A 21,093-nucleotide genomic window follows, 5' to 3' on the forward strand; every position below is an offset into this window, starting at 1 on the left:
GTCATTTCCTGGAAGCTGTTGTTGACAGAGTTAAACATCACGTCAAGAGCCAAAATAAATATTGCTCTGCATTCCAGACCGTGTTTGGGTCAATATTTCAATGCGTATTTATACAACAGCACTATCTACTCCGTTTTCCAGGCCTATGACTTATGAGCGAAAACAAAATTATTCAGGGAGCAACTGGTGCCTGCAACATGACAGAATGTGTAGTTGGCTTTGCTGCCAAATATGGTCAATTGAATTGCTTCTATTTATTAGCATTTCATCTTGGTGGTGCGCAGCTGCCTGGCACACAAACCTTAGTAGCGATGGTAAAAAATCAAACGCATGGAATATGATACGCATAGCTAGTCAGGTTAATGATCACAAATGATCGTGATGAGAAGGAGCACCAGGCACCAACAAAGATCAACGATATCCTCGGTAATTTCGCTCAGCTTCTACAGTTTCCGTTATATTTAGCGTGATTGACTCTTGTCGATATCCCCAGCTGTACCCGATCATTGAATAAAAACTGCATTATACCATACCATTTGGTTAAAGTTAGCTGAAGTACCTACCTTTTAGTTAACCCTCGCCCGTAAACGGTGTTTTGCCACCTTCGCCCATGCAGGGGGGGGGGGGGTGCGACCCCCCTGGCGTTTGAAAACGGAGCGTCGTAGAGCTTAGCGGAAAAAACCAACGTTTGCTCTCAACGAGATCTCGCGATTGGTGGTATATAGGTCAACATTTGACCTACTTATGACCAGTCAAAGGTCATATTTTCGGAAAAATCTAACTTTTTTCAGATTTCCGCGCCGATTGCGGCAAAACGGTAAGAGATATCGACTTGAAACCTTCACTATCGTGATCCTTGATCAATTCTCTATCGTTTGGTGTGTATTTCGATGTCATAACTCTAGAAATGATGCGTTGGGAGCATCGGAAGTCTGCAAGGTCATTTGTGCATTGGGTCACGTCAGGCGTGTGACGTCACTGACCTGACCCTGACCCAAAATGAACTACAAGAAACAACCGACGATGCCTGAAATGGATAGCAAATTCGAATTCAGGGCATCAAAATACCCCGAAAAGGCATACAAGTGCGAAAAGTCATTACAGGTCAACCGAGGTCACTGACCTTACCTTGACCTTTAGTAACCTTCAAAATGTCAACAGACATTGTGCCAATGTCAAATCAGCCAGTTGTGATTCTAAAACAATCCATCAGTATGTCAGGTCAGTCGGCATTTATACCAATGTGAAGCAATCTCCAATTTAGCGTAAATCTGGCCGGAGGTTGTTCCCTTTATGACGTCATAACTCCGTGACCTGACATAACCTTGACAAAAAAAAAACAAAAGTTGCGCAAAGGATGCCCCAAAAGGACCTGGAAATTTGAGCAGGCTATCTGAAACGGTTCGGCGTGTAGCTAAGAAAAACCTCGGGGGGGGGGGGGGTTGCACCAACCCCCCCCCCCCTACATGGGCGAGGGTTAACATCTTTAATTGCAAAGTGGATTGTGTCGTTGGCAAAAACGTGTTATAAATGTATCTAGCTCCAGTCGTTCATCCTTGCTGCAAAGTTCATTTACGTAATTGTGCAGAAATGGATTACTTGCATTAAGCTGGTAAGAGCCCAGTACGCAAGTACGTTTACAAAATAGCTTCCTAAGCGTACGTACATTTCAATACCTAATGGTATCATTTTGCGCGCAGCATGTTTTTGAAGCTTGCACACGTCATTCCAAATGTCTGCTCACCAATAATATAAACAGATAAAGACAATAGACAAAGTAGCTGAAGGCAGTGGCGTATCCAGGATCTTGAAAAGGGGGAGGCCAAACCTGCTCAAGGGGCCCCACCCTTACCTGAGGGGCCCCAGAGGTAGAATACTTAACCCACGCACAGGTGCGGTTCTTTGCCACTTTCGCCATGTGAGGGAGCCTTTTTAGGCACACTTGGCAATCTAAAAACTCTGAAGGCTCATTCTGGCTTCTGAAAGCCTCTCTTCGGCAACAGAGTGAACGACTGGCCTCAGCCGGCCCCATAATGGCATCAGGAGACCCATACTATTGCTGACCTGCCAGGGCCCCACGCTGGCTCTTGGGAGCCTTTGAGTCAGTCTGATGGCCCTATGCCGCTCTCGAAACCACGCCGGTCGCTAGAAGCCCATGCTGCCCTCTGAGGGTTCCGCGCCGGCTTCTAAGGGCCAAGCTCCTACCTCAAGGAACTCAAACATGCATAAGATCTGAAGAATGGCTGCTGAGGCTCTCGAAGTGGCTCTAATGGCCCGACGCCAGCCTATGAAGGCCCCGTGCTGGCTTCTGAGGGCCCAGCACCAGCGTCTGAAGTCAGATGACAGCTGGCCCCACGCTGGCCTCAGAGGGTTCACACTGGTCACAGAGGGCCTCACACTGGCCTCAGAGGGTTCCACATTGTCTTCAGAGGGCCCCAAGCTGGTCTCAGTGGCCAGTGGGCCTCAAACTGACTTCAGAAGGCCCCACGCCGCTGGGCTTAGAAGACCCCAAGCTGGACATAGACAGCCCTACACTGAACATGAGGGTCCCACACTGGCCTTAGAAGGCCCCACAATGGACTTAGAGAGCCCCACGCTGACCTTAGAGGGCTCCACGGCTGGCCTTAGAGGGCTGCGCGCTGGCTCCTTAGGGTTCCACGCCCATTCCACGCCAGCGTCGAAGGGTCCCACCCACGCCCAAGTCTAAGCTTCTCGAGGACCGCCGAAACGGCCTCTGAGTGCCCCCACGCTAGCCTCTGGGGCTCGGCCTCAGCTTCTGAGGGCCCTGAGACATGAGGGCCCTACGCCGGCCTCTGAGGGCCATCAAATGGTAAAATTAACCCTCGCCCGTAAACGGCGATCTGCCACCTTCGCCCATGCAGGGGGGGGGGGGGTTGGTGCGACCCCCCCTTGGCGTTTGAAAACGGAGCGTCGTAGAGCTTAGCAGAAAAGACCAACGGATTGCTCTCGCCGAGATCTCGCGATTGGTGGTATATTTTTTGGTCCTAGGTCAACATTTGACCTACTTTTGACCGGTCAAAGGTCAAATTTTCGGAAAAATAGACTTTTTTCAACTTTCCGCGGCAATTGCGGCAAAACGGTGGGAGATATCGACTTGAAACCTTCACTATCGTGTTCCTTGATCAATTCTCTATCGTTTGGTATGTATTTCGTTTCCCTAGCTCTAAAAATGGCGCGTTGGGAGCGCCGGAAGTCGGCAAGGTCACAGTCGGCGGCAGAAATTCGAAAAATCAAAATTTAAATTTTTGAAATCTGATTGTATTTTTGGATTTGGAAGGTCCATTTGCTCCCTATAGAAGCTAATATTGCTGCATATTCCCATTGAGGTGACAAGAATTAGCAAAATAGTGGTTCGGGCGCTTTTCAAAAATAGTACCGGACGCTGTTCCACTTGTGACGTCATAGCTCCGTGACCTGACCTGACCCGGTCAAGTTTCTTATACCATATGATAGCCAATACTTGCCCCAACATGCATGGGAGGTTTCATCACGATCCATCAACCGATGTCCGTACCACCGGCAGGAAACCTCGGGCGTTGGCACTCAGTTTGTGAAAATCCGGCCGGAGGCTGTTCCCTTTGTGACGTCATAACTCCGTGACCTGACATGACCCGGTCAAATTTTTTTTATCAAAAGATGCGCAAGGTTTGCCCCATAAGGTACCCAAAATTTGGCGACGCTGCGCGCTGCTGTTTTTGCACTATTTCCGAAAAACCTCAGGGGGGGGGGTTGCACCAACCCCCCCCCTACATGGGCGAGGGTTAAGATAGTTTGACGTAGTTGACTTTATTTAATGACTTAATGACGTAATGACTTTATTTAAGTTTGGGCCAGTACTTCGGATAAGGCCCTGAAGGTCGTTTCTCTTGGGACACCCAAGCATGCACGTACCCAGGATTTCGCCCAGGAGGGGTCAACCTGCTCTCGAAGGGGCCCCGGGTTACCTGGGGGCCACTGACGACCCAGGCAGGGACGTATCCAGAACATTTCGATGGGGGGGATTGAGCACAGTGGGTCCGGTCCCCCCTGCGGACGGGCCCCCTCTGTCTGTCTGTCTCACTGTCTGCCTGTCTGTCTGTCTGTCTAAGCCCTGAGAAAATGTGGAGAATTGGCAGATAAAGTATCATTTTGCCTGAGCAATGTGCTTAAGATGCACGGTCTTTTATGAAGAAGCGAAGCGAGCGAGCCCGTCAGAGTCGCCGGTGTTGGTCCCTCAGATTTGTCTGCGGAAGGCCGTCAGATGTGCTGGTGTGGGGTCCACACAGGCGCCGGTTGTGGGGCCTTAGGGCTTAGAGACGCTGGTAGGGGCCGGCATAGGCATGTATGGGGCCCTGAAAGTTACTAGTGGCCCTTCATAGGGTGGCAAGGGAACCTCAGATGCCGGTAAGAGGCCCTCAGAGTCGCTGGTAAGTGACGGTTAGATGCGCTGGTATAGGGCCCTCGGAGGCGCTGGTGAGCGGGCCTTCAGAGCCGCCGATGTAGGCCGTTAAGAGGCGCTGGTGTGGGTCCCTTAGAAGTGGCGGTGAGGGCCCTCACAGGCGCCATTCTGAGGGCCCTCAGAAACACTGGTGTGGGCCGTGGGGGCATAACAAACAGGTGTGGGGCCCTTACAGCTGATCTCTCATTAGCCTTCAAGGACCCTCAGAGACCGGCAAGGTCCTTCAGAACCTGGGGTGGGGCCCTTCTGGAGATAAGTGTGGCTACATAAGAGCCCATGACGTGTCCTCAAAAGCCCCGTGGTGTCCTTTCACTCCTTTCCAGTTGAAGCGTGACCAGCGCGGACCCTCTGATGTCAATTGGCACCGTAGGGCCCCTCAGGCCCGAGGTGACCCTAAACCATATAACGGACACGTGTCCCCTCGCCCCCTGGCTATGCCATTGAATCCAAGTGATCAGGGGCCCTTTAGGTAATCAGGGGCCTCTCAGGTGACTGCAGGGGCTTTTCAATTGACCAGGGGCCCACCAGGTTACTGTAACCAGGGGACCCTCTGATAATCAGGGGCCGGTTATACCAGGGGCTCCTCGGGCAACTAAGGGCCTTCATGTGACTGCAGGAGGTACTCCCCGGGTAAACATGGCCCCTCAGGTGACCAGGGCTTCTTCAAATGACTGGCCAGGGGCCATCCAGGGGTCAGTGGCCCATGCGTAACTAGGGGCCCCTCAGATAACCAGGGGCCCCTCAGGTAACCAGGGGCTCTCGTAACCAGGGGTCCCTTACCAGGAGTCATTCAGATAACCAGGGGTCCCTCAGGTAACCAGGGGTCCCGTGACCACGGGCCCTCAGGTAACCAGGGCCCCTCAGATAAACAGGGGCCCCTCGGATAGCCAGGGGTCCCTTAGACAACCAGGAACCTCTCAGACAACCAGGGGCCCCTCAGATAACCAGGGGCCCCTCAGGTAACTAGGGGCTCGTCAGATAACCAGGGACTCCTCAGGTGACCAAGGGGATCCTCAGGTGACCAAGGGGACCCTCAGGTAACCAGGGGCCCCTCAGATAGCCAGGGGCTCTCAGGTAGTTAGGGGCCCTCTGTGTTCGTCACTGTGATAAATATCGCTCTTTGATATTAGTTTTTCTTCCGAGTAAAAGACGTTCTGTCTGGTACTGGAATTAAGACAGGGAGACCCAAAACGCCTTCGTCACGCTCGGTCCCCCCGAGTTATCCTTGGACCTCAGGGGCCCCGAGGCCCCCTTGGGTACGTAACTGCACTCAAGTGACCCAAAGGGCCCACTTGCATGTCTGATCCCAAAGAGGGAGGCCATGGCCTCTTGGCCTCCCCCCTGGATACGCCACTGGCTGTTAAGGTAATTGCGCAAATGAGAGCTATCTGATCAGTCTTGATGCTCTGGATAACATAGTTTATCTTATTTCCTATATACTTAGCTTGATGTTATTGACTGAAGTGGTATACCACTCAGCGAAGATATCCCATTTTGATGTCCAATTTTCCCTTATTTTCCTTTTAAACGATGGCTAGTTGAGTCCATATAATTCATGTTGTTGATATCATAACAGCTCAGCTCGCATTGATCACATAACAAGTTTTCTTCTGGGATTATTTAGCGCTAACCCCAATTATTGGTTGCACAATGCGCACGCTGATCATCAACCTAGCCTGTTATAAGGCTCCCCTGCTGACCACCTTCCCATCCCCACTCGGCGCATTCCTACACAAACTGCACGTGTCCCTTCGCGGCCAACAGACAAACATGAGCGTGGAATTCGTGTCTGACCCACATCCCTACACACAGTACTAACTCGCATCGCTCACTTATCAGTCGAGCGGAAAACACTGCTGAACTTGGCCGAGAGAGCCGGGTCGGGCCGGTGTGGGTCGGAGGGCCGGGCGCCGCCGGCTATTTGGGGCGGCGCGCGCTGCAACAGCTGGCTGGGAGAGCCGCCGGCCAGAGGGCGAGGGTCACGACCGGGCCCGCTGCCAGCTGGCTGCCCCGGGGGCGTTACAGACAGGCGGTCGGTCAGCGGCGCGTCGTGTCGGAACGCTGCACAGGCTGGCACCGGCGCCGAGACTCAAACGTGCCGCTAGTCCACAGGTGTGCAGAATAACGTTACAACAAAATGATTCGATTTTTTTTCGACATTTTCTTGCAAAGTGCTGATGAGCTGGCCGACAGGACCTTTGTGGTGTGTGAACGTTGAAGTATATAAGATCAGCCCTTTCTTGACATATAAGAAATTCAAGAGCTTTCCAAACGACGAAAATTACGCCACAAATTAATTAGACATTTCCTCATAGGCGTCTTCTGTGGTGTCATGTATTCCTTTTAGTCTGTTGAAGTCTAATGTGCCGGCTGTGAGGTGTTTCCCCGCCGAGAGAGGTCGGCTAAGAGTACTGGGCCGTCCAGGGAGTCCACTGCCAATTACCCTGACCGATTGGTTGGTGGACGGAGACACCGCAGCTGCTCCCGGCAACAGCAGCTGCTGCCGCCGCTGCCGCTCTCACTTTCCTGTCGTCTTTTCTCCCCTCCTCTCTCATCCTTCTGCTCCTTCTCCGTCTCTCTCTCTCTCTCTCTCTCTCTCTCTCTCTCTCTCTCTCTCTCTCTCTCTCTCTCTCTCTCTCTCTCTCTCTCTCTCTCTCTCTCTCTCTCTCTCTATCTCTCTCTCCCTCCCTCCCTCCCTCTGTCCTCGATCTCCTTCTTTTATGTCCATCCATCATTTTCTTTTATGGTAAATGATGTTGTTTTACTTTTGCTCCACGACTTAGGGCAATGTTACGGCACTTACGTTTATAATAATAGCCGTTTTCACGATATGTTTTCGGATTATTTCATAGAGACGATATTTTTATTTTAGCAGCCCGGCCAGACGAGGGTCATTTTTCATATGTCCATTTTTATGTTCCTCTGTTCTATACTCTGTTCTTCTGTGATGTCAGTAGGTACACATTGCACACGCTGCCCTTTTACTCTGCCAGGCTGACCCTCTCCTCCCTCTTCTCTGCCCGCCAGGTCACTATCTGCTCATGAGCAGCCACCGGAACGTGACGCAGGCGCAGATCTGGTCGCCCTGGTACGAGGAGTCCGGCGAAGACTGCCGGATAGAGATGGACATCTGTTCCCACACCCTGAGGCGCACCAAGATCGCCATAGTCATCAACAAGGAGCACGGCGATCCGGTCTACATGTCCTGGCACCCCAAACACACATCCGGAGAGTGAGTAGAAAAATTTGTCTGCTTGTATAGCCCTAAATTTAGATGCCTAAACGGAAAGGGACGTTTCTTTTCCATATATTTGTGCGCATGGGCTTTTGCGTAATTTCTAAGATATTATGCCATCAGTGTCTTATTTCATAAGGGTTTAGCGAATGATTTTATTTGGGTTTATTTTAACGTTTGGGTTTCTACATAAATTGTTGGTAACAATGCATCGTAAAGGAGTTTACCTAGCTCGGTAAACCAACACATAACACAACGACATTACTTTATCATCCAAATGTAAACAGTTAGCATACATGTGTTAGTGCGAGGGGACTGTTGAACTTCCTAGGTACACATCAACTACGACATTGGCGATTCAGCAGGCAAGTGAAGTGTGACGGACCGAAATGTCGCGTTTCAGGTGGAACAAGTTTACAGAGAAAATAAGTAAAATCAGGGAACGTTTTCATTTGATCATTGAGATGAAAGACCTCGGCGGCAAGACTCCAAATCACATCGGGATCGACAACATTCTTCTCAAGGACTGTATGAGAGGTGAGTGGCTGGGGTTGTCAAAGAACAGTCGCGAACTGCATTGACACACGCGCGAACAGTGGGCACCTTGTATAGCGGCGCCTGCCTGCTGCCGACGCCGTAAGCCCGCCTCAGCTGGGCTTAGCGCACGGAGGCTGCCTCTGCGGTCTGAGACGGCCCACACCTGCTCGGGAGCCCCCCTTCCCACTCCCACCTCCTCCCCACACAGGTGGTCCATGTCGGAGTATTGTGGGCGCACCGTACGCTGTCGTCGCCGCCGTAGATGGCAGCTTGCCATTGTCGGGTCGTCAGCGTAAAGCGCTTAGTGTATTTTTGTGTGATTGCTTCAGGTTCTGTATGTGCGTCGATGATGACATCTTCATAAAATGTCTGCCCGGTGGTCCATGTGTCCGCTGGTTTGTGTTTGCCGATATTTGACCGCTGATCTGTGTCCAATGACCTCTGTCCGTTGGTCCATGTGTCTGATGGTCCGATGGCTCCACCGCTGCATTGGTCTGCATCTGGTCTGTGTCCGTCGGTCTGTGTCCGCCGGCCTGCATTGGCTTTAGCCTCTGTCCAATGGCCTATGTCCGGTCCACGTGTCCGCTGGTGTCCGTTGACCCGCTCCCCAGTCTGAATCCGCTAATGCCCCCCCCCCGGTCTGTTCGGAAATTTAGTTGACCCCCCCCTCTGTGCCCGGTAATGCCAGTGCCCCCCCTCCCCCAGTCTGTCTCTGGTAATGCCGGAGCCCGCCATCCCCGTCTGTCTGGCCGTCGTGCCCGCGGCGCGGCGGTCGCTGCGATTATCCGCCGTGTCGGGAGCCATTGGCGGCCGCGTGCTGACGGCGCTGCCGTGTCACCCTGTACCGGGGCCGGGTCAGAGGCACAGCGCGTGCCACACGCCACGGCTGGAGGGCAGGAAACGCGCAAAACACTGCACATGAGAGCGCACGGCACTGCACAATGCTGCACATCAGGAGCACAGCACAGCACAACATTGCACGATACTGCACACCAGAGGCGGATCCAGCTCAGAGGTTTGGGGGGGGGGGGCAAACCATAAAAATTTATCGATTCTTTCCATGCATCGTCCATAGGCGTAATGTTAAAATCATGCCGTTTGGGGGGGGGGGGGCAAATGCCCATTTTGCCCCCCCCCCCTGGATCCGCCACTGCTGCACACCGGTAGCACACGGTACAGTGCACGATACTGCGTGTATTGTGAGCGTACAACACAGCACAGTGCACAAGCACAGCCGACACAGAGCTTGAGACACAACAAACCGCAGCTAAACAAAATACGAATGTGGTTTTCCGCTCATTTCAGAAACGCAGCCGACGCAGCAGCCGTGCGACTTTTTCCAGTGCTACAACAACAAGTGTCTGAGCGCCGACGACGTGTGCAACATCAAGAGGGACTGCCACGACGGCGAGGACGAGTCCGAGGACCAGGGATGCGGTCAGTTACACGCCGAGCTATTCTGTAATACATTGACGAGGTCTGGCCTCGGTAGACCGTAGATAAATAAGATCACTAATGCGGAAAATGCCTTATCAAGACATAAGTAACGTAATCCCATAGTCCGTACGATTCTATCAATTACTCCCTTGGATCAAAGCTTCCAGCTTACAGCATCGGTTTTTTTCCACAGGCAAGACGCCGCCGGGAACACCGTGCGACTTTGAGTCGGGCCAGTGTGGCTGGAAACGGGGCCAGGGCGAGCTCGAGTGGAAATACCGTTCGGGCCACGAGGCAGCAGCGTTTGGCAGGACCCCCACCTACGACCACACCGTGGGAAACGCCAGTGGTGAGTGGAAACAGGAGAAACGCTGCTGTGGCGAGTGGAGTCCTGGGAAACGCCAGTGGTCGGTATACATAGAATCCTGAGGGACGCCAGCGATATGTGGCCAGAGGCAACGGGAGGCGCAGGTTCAGGTGTGGACAATGGGGGTGCACTGCACCGCGCCAGTCACAGTACGACCCATGATGGGCTCCGGACACCATGCAACCTTTTCCGTTTACATTTTGATACGAACGTTTATCGGCTGAACTTTCACTGGCTGCTAAAGTCTGCGACAATTGACAGTGATGTCATAATTCAGTTTGCGTCATATACCTACAGGGTGAATGGGTGGTACCTCAGGTGATTATTTGATTTATGCTCATGACCCATGGCACTGAGCAGGGGGTATTTCCTTATGATAAGATTGCTTATATGTTCCGGAAATGAGAGCCAAACTTCGACAGCGTCAGGAAGAGAGGTTGTGACACCTCATAACTTTTGCACTTTTTTTGCTGCTGCAATTAACCCGCGACCTGGTGGGGGGGGGGGCTATTTTTTGCCCCCCTCCAGACTTTTCGATATATCTCCAGAACCGCTGCGCCGATCGTCACCAAACTTTCAGTACCCTCCCGGACATCAATTTTACACATTGTGACCAAAAATTTTTCCATAGGCTATGATAGGTTGGCCGGAAATGACGTCAGAGTCACGTCATGTTCTGCCGTTTTCGACCCAAAAAAGGGTTTCGCGGGAAGAGCTGTCAGGCCTATAGCTTTGCAAATACAGAAAAATGATAAAAAAAAAATAAAAGCTGTAGAATCAACAGGGCTACAAAACTGCAATCTCGGATTTTTGAAATTTTTGGATTTGAACCCCCAAAAATCAAAAAAATAATTTTTTTTGGATATAATAATCGAAAAATCCAAAAAGTTTTTTGAATTTCGCAAAAACCGGAATATGTGTGATAGTCCTTACCACCTTCCATCTACATACCAAATTTGAGATTGATACCTCTTTTTTTGGCGAAGTTATAGCGAAAAAAACTGTTCAAAATTGATGACGTCAAATTTTCAAACTTAATTTTTAGCAATTCTAGACCCCGTAGCGTAAAACAAAGACCACCATTAGACTCCCCGTGACGAGCTGCATCGAATCAATACCCATTTTATGCAAAACTATCAACTTTAAAATTTGACCTTTTTTGGCCTGACCTTGACCTGACCTTGACCTGAACTTCACCAGAAAGTGACCTAAGCCGTACCTGATAGTCTTATAACCAACACCATTGAGTTGGAAATGAAAAATTGGCCATAAAACATGCATCACACAACCTTAGTAAAGTTGGGCTCATGTGACCTGACCTGTGACCCTTGGTGACCTGACCTATGACCTGACCTGGTATTGTCAGTGACCTCTAATAGCAACATATCTACTAGGCAACTGACGCCCTATCGCTGATTATCGACAAAATGCGTTTTCCTCGGTGTTATAGCGCATTCCCTAGCAGACCCGTGAACGGTGAAACATTTCATCTTTGACCTGACCTGTGACGTCATCGGTGACCCCGAGGTCAATGAAATTTGGTTTCCTTCGACAAATTTGATAGGCCTTTCGAACGCCGTTTGAATTTTGCGGATCCGTCCAGTAGTTTCGGTGATACGAGGGGGGGGGGGGGGGGGGCAAAAAGTAGCCCCCCCCCACCAGGTCGCGTTATAAACAGACCCCACCAGGGCGCGGGTTAACAGCGAATTTACCAAGCTAATGTAACATTTTATGCCACCACCAATTCTGTGTCTTGGCGGGCGCAGCTGATGCACCATGTGTAATTGTATAACTGTATAACCGAACTGCAGTAGGTGATTGTCGTGTTTGCGCTGCAGGCCATTTTATGCTGGCGGAGTTCATCAGCGGCCTGTTCTCGGCTCACGGAGAGCTGGTGTCGCCTGCGTTTCCGCCAATGCCTGCCTTCAACAGCGACCCACACTCACCCTACTACAAGTCGTGTAAGGTCAGTCCGGGCGGTATTTTGGCGGCTTTGTTCGCCCCTGACGACCTTACCATCGGCTTTTGTTATGCGCTCAAAACAAGATTCTGTGTGTGGCATGCGCTGCTCTTTGCAGGCAGCTCTTTTGGGTACCTATACTTATTGTGGCATGGACGCGCATGTTGAGCTTTTTTCTTAGCTGATGCCTGATGCAGGCGTTTCGGGCGGCTGATATCTAATGCGGGGGTAGGGGCGGCTGGATCAGTTGATGCAGACAGTGGAAAGAACTGAGGTTGTGGCTGTTGCGTGGGATCGCTCCTCACCACGACTGATGCGTATATGGAGAACGAGCCCCGTCACCCCATGTGCTCAAATCGTCGCAGTTCATTCGAACGTCACCACGATACATAGAGCACATATCTGACGGTGAAGTGTGGACCCATCTACCTTGCTGGGTCTGACGCGCCGAATTATGTAACGGCCAATTGTGCACGCCTCCACCGGCTCTGTCGCTAAGCCTGTCTGGCACCATTTACCTGCGCCAAAGTTGGCGTGATTGAAGCCAACTCGTCACAGACTTAATGCTTATTTTCAACGTGAAATGTGTCACAGATTGTTCAATTATGTAAATCGCCAGCTAAGCGATTTTGCAGTAAATATACATCATTTGCTAAGATTTATTATGGATTTATTATATTAAAAAAAAGAAAAAAATATTATGGAGACATTCGTTTATTATTTATGAGCATTGAAAGTTTAAAGTTGGGTCACTCCCGGATTCTGTCCACCGTATAGGTGAAGCCGAAGGGCGGGTTTAGGGGCGTTGTATCCCTGCTATCTCGAAACGCACAATGACATTCTCGTTTGTGCTGCAGTTCCGTTTCTCCATCCACATGACGGAGGAGCACTCTGGGGCGGCTTCCGTCTACATCCTCGACTCGCACAACCGGCAGGAGGTGTGGCGCTTCTACGGCAGGATGAAGACCAGCGAGTGGTCGCAGGAGGTGGTCGTCCTGCCGACCAGCTTCAACGACAGGTGCGCTATAGTTGGGGTGAACACACACTGTCCCTACTGACAGCTGTACGGCTCTAGGTTATACATCTTTGGCCAATCTTCTCTCAATGTCTATAGGTGATCTCATGGGCGGCGCCACCGGGGGGGACGGGGGGGACAGGTCCCCCGCTATCGAAAGTTAGGGGGGTACAGTACCCCCCTATCGGCGAGGTCCGTTCAATAGTTGATAATAATGCATTGTAGAGTTATCCGTCGCATTTAATGCATCGTTGGTTAATCAAGACAGGTTCTGAATAAAGATTGCTGTTGGGATGTATCGCAGGGGGTCCTGGCCATCTGCAAAAGGTGTGGAGCTGTGATGCCTGTAGTCATAAGGTGATCGGCAGGGCCTCGGGGATCGTGCCCCCCCTTTTTGGGGCGCCAGACAGGGTTTATTACCTCCCCCACCCCACTGCCAGACCACATTGCCGACAAAACCAAGTTTACTGAAATTCCATAGATTTCCGTTACTATATGGATATTTTCCATTCCTAATTAGTCAAATTCAAGCATGGCAGCTCTACCACAGGAACCATTTGAAATATATGCCATTTAACCCAGCACTTGTGGGCAGAAGTGTTCGGATAGATCACAGGCAGGACCAAAAAAGCACGCCGTAGCCCAAGATCTTATAATTGGGTAGCATCGGCACCCTCTCGTCAAGGGGTTCGATAGCACTCGTTTTTTTTCTGCAAAACTAAGTTCGGTCGGCGGCCGAACGGCTGGGGGTCTAATCAAGCCCCCTTCCCTCCCCTTCTTACGTCAGCGGCTGTGAAAATGCCATTACCAGCTGTTGAAACATGGCAGTTGCTTTTGCATGAGTGCACGAAAGGGTTTTAGGTACGTGATACGTGAAAGGTTCTACATGAAATTGAGATACACCAGCTTATCAAATTGTGCTCACTGTGGTGCGCTCGGTTTTACCTTGACTAGTCTTTGAATTCTGGGGTGAAACAGACCAGTCAAGAAACCTGTTCCATAAGGAGAGCCACTGATGCTAAAGAGATGAGGGATGAGGTTTCAAGAGACCTTCATTACCTCCCAAAGGGGTGCCACGCCATTTGCCAATCCCTGCTGTAGTTGTTACGATTGGAGGGTGAATATGAGAACGATGCAGGTCGTGACAGCTCGATCATGACGAACACAATGGTGCCGACATCACAGCTCTATGTACCGCAATTTTTGACGAAGTTAATCAACAAGGACCGGAATCCTACCCTGGGGCACTTCACCTGCAGAGGTCGCCGGACCTGAGACCCTTTCACTCAATTTTTTCAACGGTGCATGCGGCATGCGCTCGTTTTTCCCTTGAAGCTCTTGGTAAGTAAAATCCATCAGAAAGTGTGATCAAATAACGGCTGGTGACCTTCCATGACCTAGCATGACCTTTTGAGTGACCACCGATGACATGACCACTGACGGCTAGCCATTAGCTGCACCCTGCCCGTTGCATATGGATCAGGTGGTGATGTCATGATTCTGAAATTATATTGCAGTTTTGGCGCACTTGTCAGAGCAGAAAACATTCCCACTTTTCCTCCATGACTATATGATGATGAAGCCATGAAGCTGACCAGACGCAAGATCGAAAATTTGAAAGTACGAAACGTAAGTAGTTGGCACTGCTACTCATACCTAAGCAATTCGCAGCTTGTAGGAAACCAGCTTTGAGTTGGCAAGACTGCAAATTTTGATTTAGAGGCAAGGATGCTTGAAAAGGTGATCGATCTTATAGTTGTCCTATGATAAGTTTGGAAACGGGATGCACCATTCGATGTGTTTTGGGCTTTGCCAAGTTTCGCGGCGTTACGTGCCTCGTTTTTTTTTTGCATACACGATCAGTATCTACTTTTGGGATTCTCAGTCAGGCAAGCCCCCGTCCCCGTCCCCCCCTATCGAAAACCCGTGGCGCCGCCCCTGGGTGATCTATAGTGAAACGAGCAAATATCATCCACGCTGCTTAGCTTATGTTGGCACATATGATAGCGCGATGTGTAAAATGTGTCGGATTAATATCCAGACAATGTCTAATTTTATTGTTGTGTCTCCGTTTCAGCTATTACCTGGTCATTGGAGCGGCAAAAAGTCTCTCCAGCAAGGCCTCAATCGGGATTGACGATTTATCGTTGAGCAGAGAGTGCTTCGCCCAAGGTAGGCTCACCTCTGATAGCTCGAGCGAATCTGTATCGACATTGACGTTTTGATACGAACCATACAGCTCATAATGGATGTTGAATGAAGCAAAGCTCTGGCATGTTAGGTGCAATTATTACAATGAATGATACATTACAGTTCTTATCAATGTTGATCGTCTGCCCATCCTGATATTTAGGTTCGCTAGTAAACGTGACGACAGTGAAAAGGTTTGAAAAGTGTTTTCCTAAAAAAAAACGTATCATTACATTCTCACACGGCGCTGCAATGACCGACGTTTACTTCTTCCTTGGACAATATACCAATCCGCGCATCATAATGAAGACATGCCATTCCCATATTATGTATTTCCACTCCACCTCAAAGTCATGCTGTACACGAATAACTATATTTGACTGCTGATATAACATCGGTGGTGGTTATGCCGCATTGTCAGCTACCGTTCTACATTCCAGGCGTCCCAGACCGGTATCGTCACCAGTACAAATACAATCTGAGCAATCCAGACACCTGGCGTAAGTACTGGCACTTGTGGATTGCACGCTTTCTATGGCTGGGAACACATACATGAACATTGGTATGTAATGAATAATAATCTAAAATTGTATTGTACAGGGTGGCGCCGATAAATGAAGACAATATGTGCTCCACACAAAACATTAATTTTTTGACAAAAGTCAGTGCATTGGATGGAAGCTTGGAGCTGGGGTGACTGATGGCGACCTGTCGAGCAGACTTCACTCGATGAATCCCCCTCCGCGTCGATGACGGCCTCGATGCGCGGCCTGAACCGGGCGCAGGCCTTGGTCAGCATGGTCTTGTCCATCTTGACCATCATCTGCTTGATGGCTGACTTCATAGAGTCAATATTGTTGTGTGGGTGTTTGTTAGTGTCCCTCTCGACTACGCCCCACACGTAATAGTCGAGCGGGTTCAGGTCCGGGGAGTTTGGCGGCCAGAGCTCGGGCGTGATGTGGCTGTGCAGGTTGGCGCTCATCCACTCCTGCGTCACCCTGGCCTGAGGGCGGGTGCAGAGTCTTGTTGGAACACATAGGGCCTTCCTCAGCCACTCGGTAGATCCAGGGCTTCACGACGTCACCGTCATCGACGGTGACGTCGACGTCGGGTCGTCGTCGACGATGTTCTCGGCTTTTGCAATGAAATCGTCGTCTCTGACGGTATCAGATCGTCGGGGATGTTTCTTCCGCTTTACCACAGACGGAACGTCGCCCACAGACTCATCCAAGATCCGCTCGACTTTATAATCATGGCTTCTGTAGACCCTGAGGAAGTTGGCGACCTGGGGTGCCTCGCTGCCGGCGTGAAGCGCCACAATGACCGCGTGCCTTTTCATTTCTTCCGCTATCATCTTCAGCTGCAACGTTCCCTTTTGCTATGGACAACAATTTACATAAAGCATGGCATATGAATGCAAAAAATTATTGCTTTGCACTAAATAGTTTCCTCGTAACACAGGTTTGAAATTTGTGGTTATTTACCGGCGCCACCCTGTACTATATTGTATTGTATTGTATTGTGAAAAAATGTTTGTACTTCATACGTTAGTGACCTCAATGCCCCTAACAGACGATTTAACGTCTGCGAAGTGAGATCTTACAAAAGCGTCTTCCTTTAGGCGTCACTCAAATGCCCACCTTCGATCGATAATTGTTTTATACTCGTTCATGCTTCATCTAAGTACTGTTTTTTTTTTTGTCGTCGTGCATTAGACTCTTATTTCGTGGAAGTGGGAGCTGTCAAACCCGTGTCTTGAAGCTTACATTTTGTTAGGTTTGTACAAGTTTTTGTTGATGTTTAAACCAATATAATAATAAGTCAGCGTGATTGATTCGTTTCAAACGATGCGCTATTTGCTGTTACAGTTCCGAAGACTCCAGCCCTTCCAGAACCGAATGGCACAGGTAAGTCTACATTTTTTCTTTAATATGCTTTTAGGATTGTCTGGATAATGTCAATCATGCGCTGTGCTAAGAAAAACTCTTCAGTTGCACACACTTGCCACATCGGAGCAAATTTCATCTCAGGTAGATAAGTAGGTATAGGCACAAATATCAAAATCGAAATCATCGAAATTATGGGTAAATGCAAACAAATGAATTTGTAGTTGTTCAGCAGCCAGTGGCCCGTGGATTCAAGTTCCAAGTATATTGCAATGTCTTTTGCGAATGAGTTGTAAAAAAAAAAAAACGTAAAGCTGCTCTCACAAGCTTTGCTTTCATCTCAATTGACAGGCTATCGGTGTGCCCCACCGTTGATAATACAAAGACGGGCACTCGCAGTCTGAAAAATAAAAACACCAAACTTCCAAGAACCCTCTTCGGTAACTTGCTGTGAGGGCAATTTCTGTTTAAACATTTCGCCCAGGTCGTTATTGGCAGTAGTTATTCGTCATCGCGCACCATTGGCCAGCCGCACGGTCGGTGCGCTCGTTGGTGCCCCGCTGCACTGGGGGCGGGCTGTTTTTGCCAGGCTGTCGGCGAGCTGTCCCAGCCAGCCACCGCACTGAATGCGACCTGATCACCGCGGATCGGCCGTTCAGCGGTCCGGGCCGCTCGCACCGCTGAATGCCGCACCTGCCGCGGTCAGCGCCGCATTGACTGAATGTCGCCACTGACGCAGCGGGCGCCGCAGCGGAACAGCGGGAGCGCTGTGTCGGCGCTCATGTTTCGTGGCGTTTTTTGCTCGCGTTGATGTGGTTCTGATCAAATTGCGGCGATGGCATTAGCGTAGGTGGCATTGTGGTTTTAGGCTGGGGGGATCCAGAGCGTCGTAAGCCTCGTCGTAGCTGCGACGTGTCGCAAGTTGTGTAGTAAGTCGTTTTTGAAGGGATCAATTGATGAGTAGCGTTACTTAAGTAGTAAAGTCTATCGCAAATAGCCTGATTTGCGACACAACTTACGAATTTGAAATAGCAGTCGTAAGTTGTGTCGCAAGTTGACCTTGCCTTGAGGAAGAGGTCACAGGTCACAGGTCATTCGGGTCATGGTCACGAAATTTACATGGTAGGTGTAAAATTGTTTAAACTTTAGATCCTGAAAATTTGGTTGCAATCCGTTGACGCTAACGCGAGTTATAGAGCTTGAACTGACGGGTCGTCTATGAGGCCTCAATCCGTGCCAGCGAGAGTGTTGAAAATGGTGCATTCGGGGATATGAAGTAGCCTAACACCATTCCAGCAACTACTGGCGAATCCAGAAAGGCGGTCTTGGACGTTGCAAGGGGCATCCCCCAAAATATTCTCCCAATTCCAAAAACGACGTGTCCCAGCTGACCCCGATGACCTACATGAGCTCTGTGATGACCCCAAGTTGACCTTTTTGACCTGGCCTGTCCCAGATGACCTCCGTGACATCCTATTGAGCTCTCTGATGACTCCAAGCTGACCTCTGTGACCTGACGTGTCCCTGATGACCCACATGACCTCCAATAGAGCTATGTGATGACCCCAACATGACCTTTGTGACCTGATGTGTCCCAGATGACCTCCGTGACCTCCAATTGAGCTCTCTGATGACTCCAAGCTGACCTCTGTGACCTGACGTGTCCCAGATGACCTCCATTTGAGCTCTGTGATGACCCCAACTTGACCTCTGTGACCTGGCGTGTCCCATATGACCTCTGTAACCTCTAAGTGACCTCTATGATGACCCCAAGCTAGCCTCTGTGACCTGACGTGTCCCAGATGACCCTCATGACCTCCAATAGAGCTCTGTGATGACCCCAAGCTGACCTCTGTTACCTGACGTGTCCCAGATGACCTCCGTGACCTCCAATTGAGCTCTCTAGTGGCTCCAAGCTGACCTCTGTGACCTGACGTGTCCCAGATGACCTCCAATTGAGCTCTCTGATGACCTTTAGTTGACCTCTGTGACCTGACGTGTCCCATATGACCTCTGTGACCTCTAAGTGACCTCTCTGATGGCACCAAGCTGACCTCTGTGACCTGACGTGTCCCAGATGGCCCCAATGACCTTCAATTGAGCTCTGTGATGACCCCAAGTTGACCTCTGTGACTTGATGTGTCCCAGATGACCTCCGTGACCTCCAATTGAGCTCTGTGATGACCCTAGGTTGACCTCTGTGACTTGACGTGCCCCCAAGTTGCCCTCTGTGACCTGACGTGTCTCAGATTACCTCCGTGGTCTCTAATTGAGCTCTGTGATGACCCCAAGTTGACCTCTGTGACCTGACGTGTCCCAGATGACCTCTGTAACCTCCAATTGTGACCTCCATCTACAAATTTCTTACCTCTCTGTGACCTCAAACTCTCGGAACTCATTTCTTCTAAAGCATCTATTCCTACATGCCGGGGTATGTCTTAAGCACAGCACGAGCCGGGCAGTAAAACTATGACCAAGAAACTGTCGGTGTCAAAATGCCATGTTATTTGATAGGCCGGGCAGGAAACAAAAGTTTACTGCCCGAGTTTACTGCCCAGGGCAATGACCTCTAAACTACAGTTTATCGCATTAGTCCAGAGGTATAATATTGACAGGGAATGTATAATTGACATCATTATTGCATGATATTTGCCGCGTAAAATTAGAAAACTAACATTTTTTGGTAAATATCTGCTCTGCTTATCAAGGGTTTTGAAATATTTTGTATTGGTTACAAAGCCGAAATTATGGTAAGATATAGGTACGCCTATTAATCGAAATCCGTTATCGCTTGTTGTCTTATCTTCGTTTGATATGTCCACTGATACCTTGGGCCTAAGTAAATGCGTTTTTATTTGGCAGTTGTAGTCCTTTCCTCGAAACAAACATGTAAAATATGGAAAATATAATGTATTTAACGAACGTTTAGCCATAGGGCATATCGCCATATCAACAAAGTACGATTACATAAATGAAGCAAAGATTCTTGCAAGAGCACTGGGAAAATTCACGTTTAATCACTAGGAATATTATACCTTCTTCTTGTTCTTATGTCGTGGCAAATCATTCAAGTATTATGTTCCTTGGATATCTAATTGTTGTGCCATTTTGAGTTGATATTTTCAGACGTGATTCTTTTTGAAGTAAGGTATTTTGATGCATTTTCTTCTATAAATTTACTTTAAGGCTTTATCCACAGCAGTAGCGCAATCACTGTTAGGAAAATATGGACTAAACAATTGTATAAAAGTGTCACCAAAACCTGTCGAAACTGACCTAGCTATGCGGCATGTAGGAAAAATCTTACTGACCTCAGCCGTACGATATTATTTGGAAACTCGGCTTGCAAAATTTGACTCCGGCCCTCGTGCTTCGCACTCGGGCCTACGTCAATTTTGCAAACCTCGTTTCCAAATAATTTCGTCGGCCCGGTCAGTAATATATATTCTAGATGCCCTATAGCCACGAATCTCCTGTGATCGATCCCAAATTTTATGGCAAATCACGTGAGCGTTAGCAACCACAAGTCACCCAGTTAATACAAAGCTTCAGAATCAGAGAACATGCTTGACCTTGCTGTCTCATAAGCTCGCAAACCAGAAAGGCGAATGTTCCTTTATGCGTGATAGAGTTTTCGACCTTACTGACGTTTACTACGGGATCAGCTGATCGTGTAGCCTTTTAAATTCTCGAGTAAAGCGGGTATTTAAGCCTCGTCGCAGCTACGTTCTGTCGTATCCTCCGACAAACCCCTCTTTCCTCAACATCCCTCCTTTTTCGCTACGACACAACTTGCGACGGGACATGTGTCGTAACTTGCGACGTGTCGTAGATGGACTTGCGACGCCCTGGATCCCCCCGGCCCTAGTGTCTTTTGTTCTATTACTGGCTGTCAGAGACCGACACGCTCCATTACCTTTGATGTTAAAAGCGTATACCTAATCCTATCAGCGGGTGCGTCATTGGTTGCCAACTAGGGCGGTGCAATCCCCTGTAGCTAACCAGCC

The 21,093-nt window shown here is 49.6% G+C and overlaps 1 protein-coding gene across 1 annotated transcript in view; it reads left to right on the forward strand.

Annotated features, from left to right (window-relative positions):
* Window positions 1-21,093, forward strand: part of LOC122368008 (ALK tyrosine kinase receptor-like) — a 140,808-nt gene that overhangs the window by 71,943 nt on the left and 47,772 nt on the right. The window contains exons 4-12 of the mRNA XM_043341597.1: window positions 7,487-7,691; window positions 8,098-8,231; window positions 9,537-9,668; window positions 9,862-10,017; window positions 11,874-12,001; window positions 12,853-13,013; window positions 15,088-15,182; window positions 15,641-15,700; window positions 17,069-17,107. Of these exons, the coding sequence (XP_043197532.1) occupies window positions 7,487-7,691; window positions 8,098-8,231; window positions 9,537-9,668; window positions 9,862-10,017; window positions 11,874-12,001; window positions 12,853-13,013; window positions 15,088-15,182; window positions 15,641-15,700; window positions 17,069-17,107 (1,110 nt within the window). The remainder of the gene's footprint in view (window positions 1-7,486; window positions 7,692-8,097; window positions 8,232-9,536; window positions 9,669-9,861; window positions 10,018-11,873; window positions 12,002-12,852; window positions 13,014-15,087; window positions 15,183-15,640; window positions 15,701-17,068; window positions 17,108-21,093) is intronic.

The sequence above is a fragment of the Amphibalanus amphitrite genome, unplaced genomic scaffold (genome assembly GCF_019059575.1).
Source record: "Amphibalanus amphitrite isolate SeventyFive unplaced genomic scaffold, NRLGWU_Aamphi_draft 000914F_arrow, whole genome shotgun sequence".
NCBI classification, from domain to species: Eukaryota; Metazoa; Arthropoda; class Thecostraca; order Balanomorpha; family Balanidae; genus Amphibalanus; species Amphibalanus amphitrite.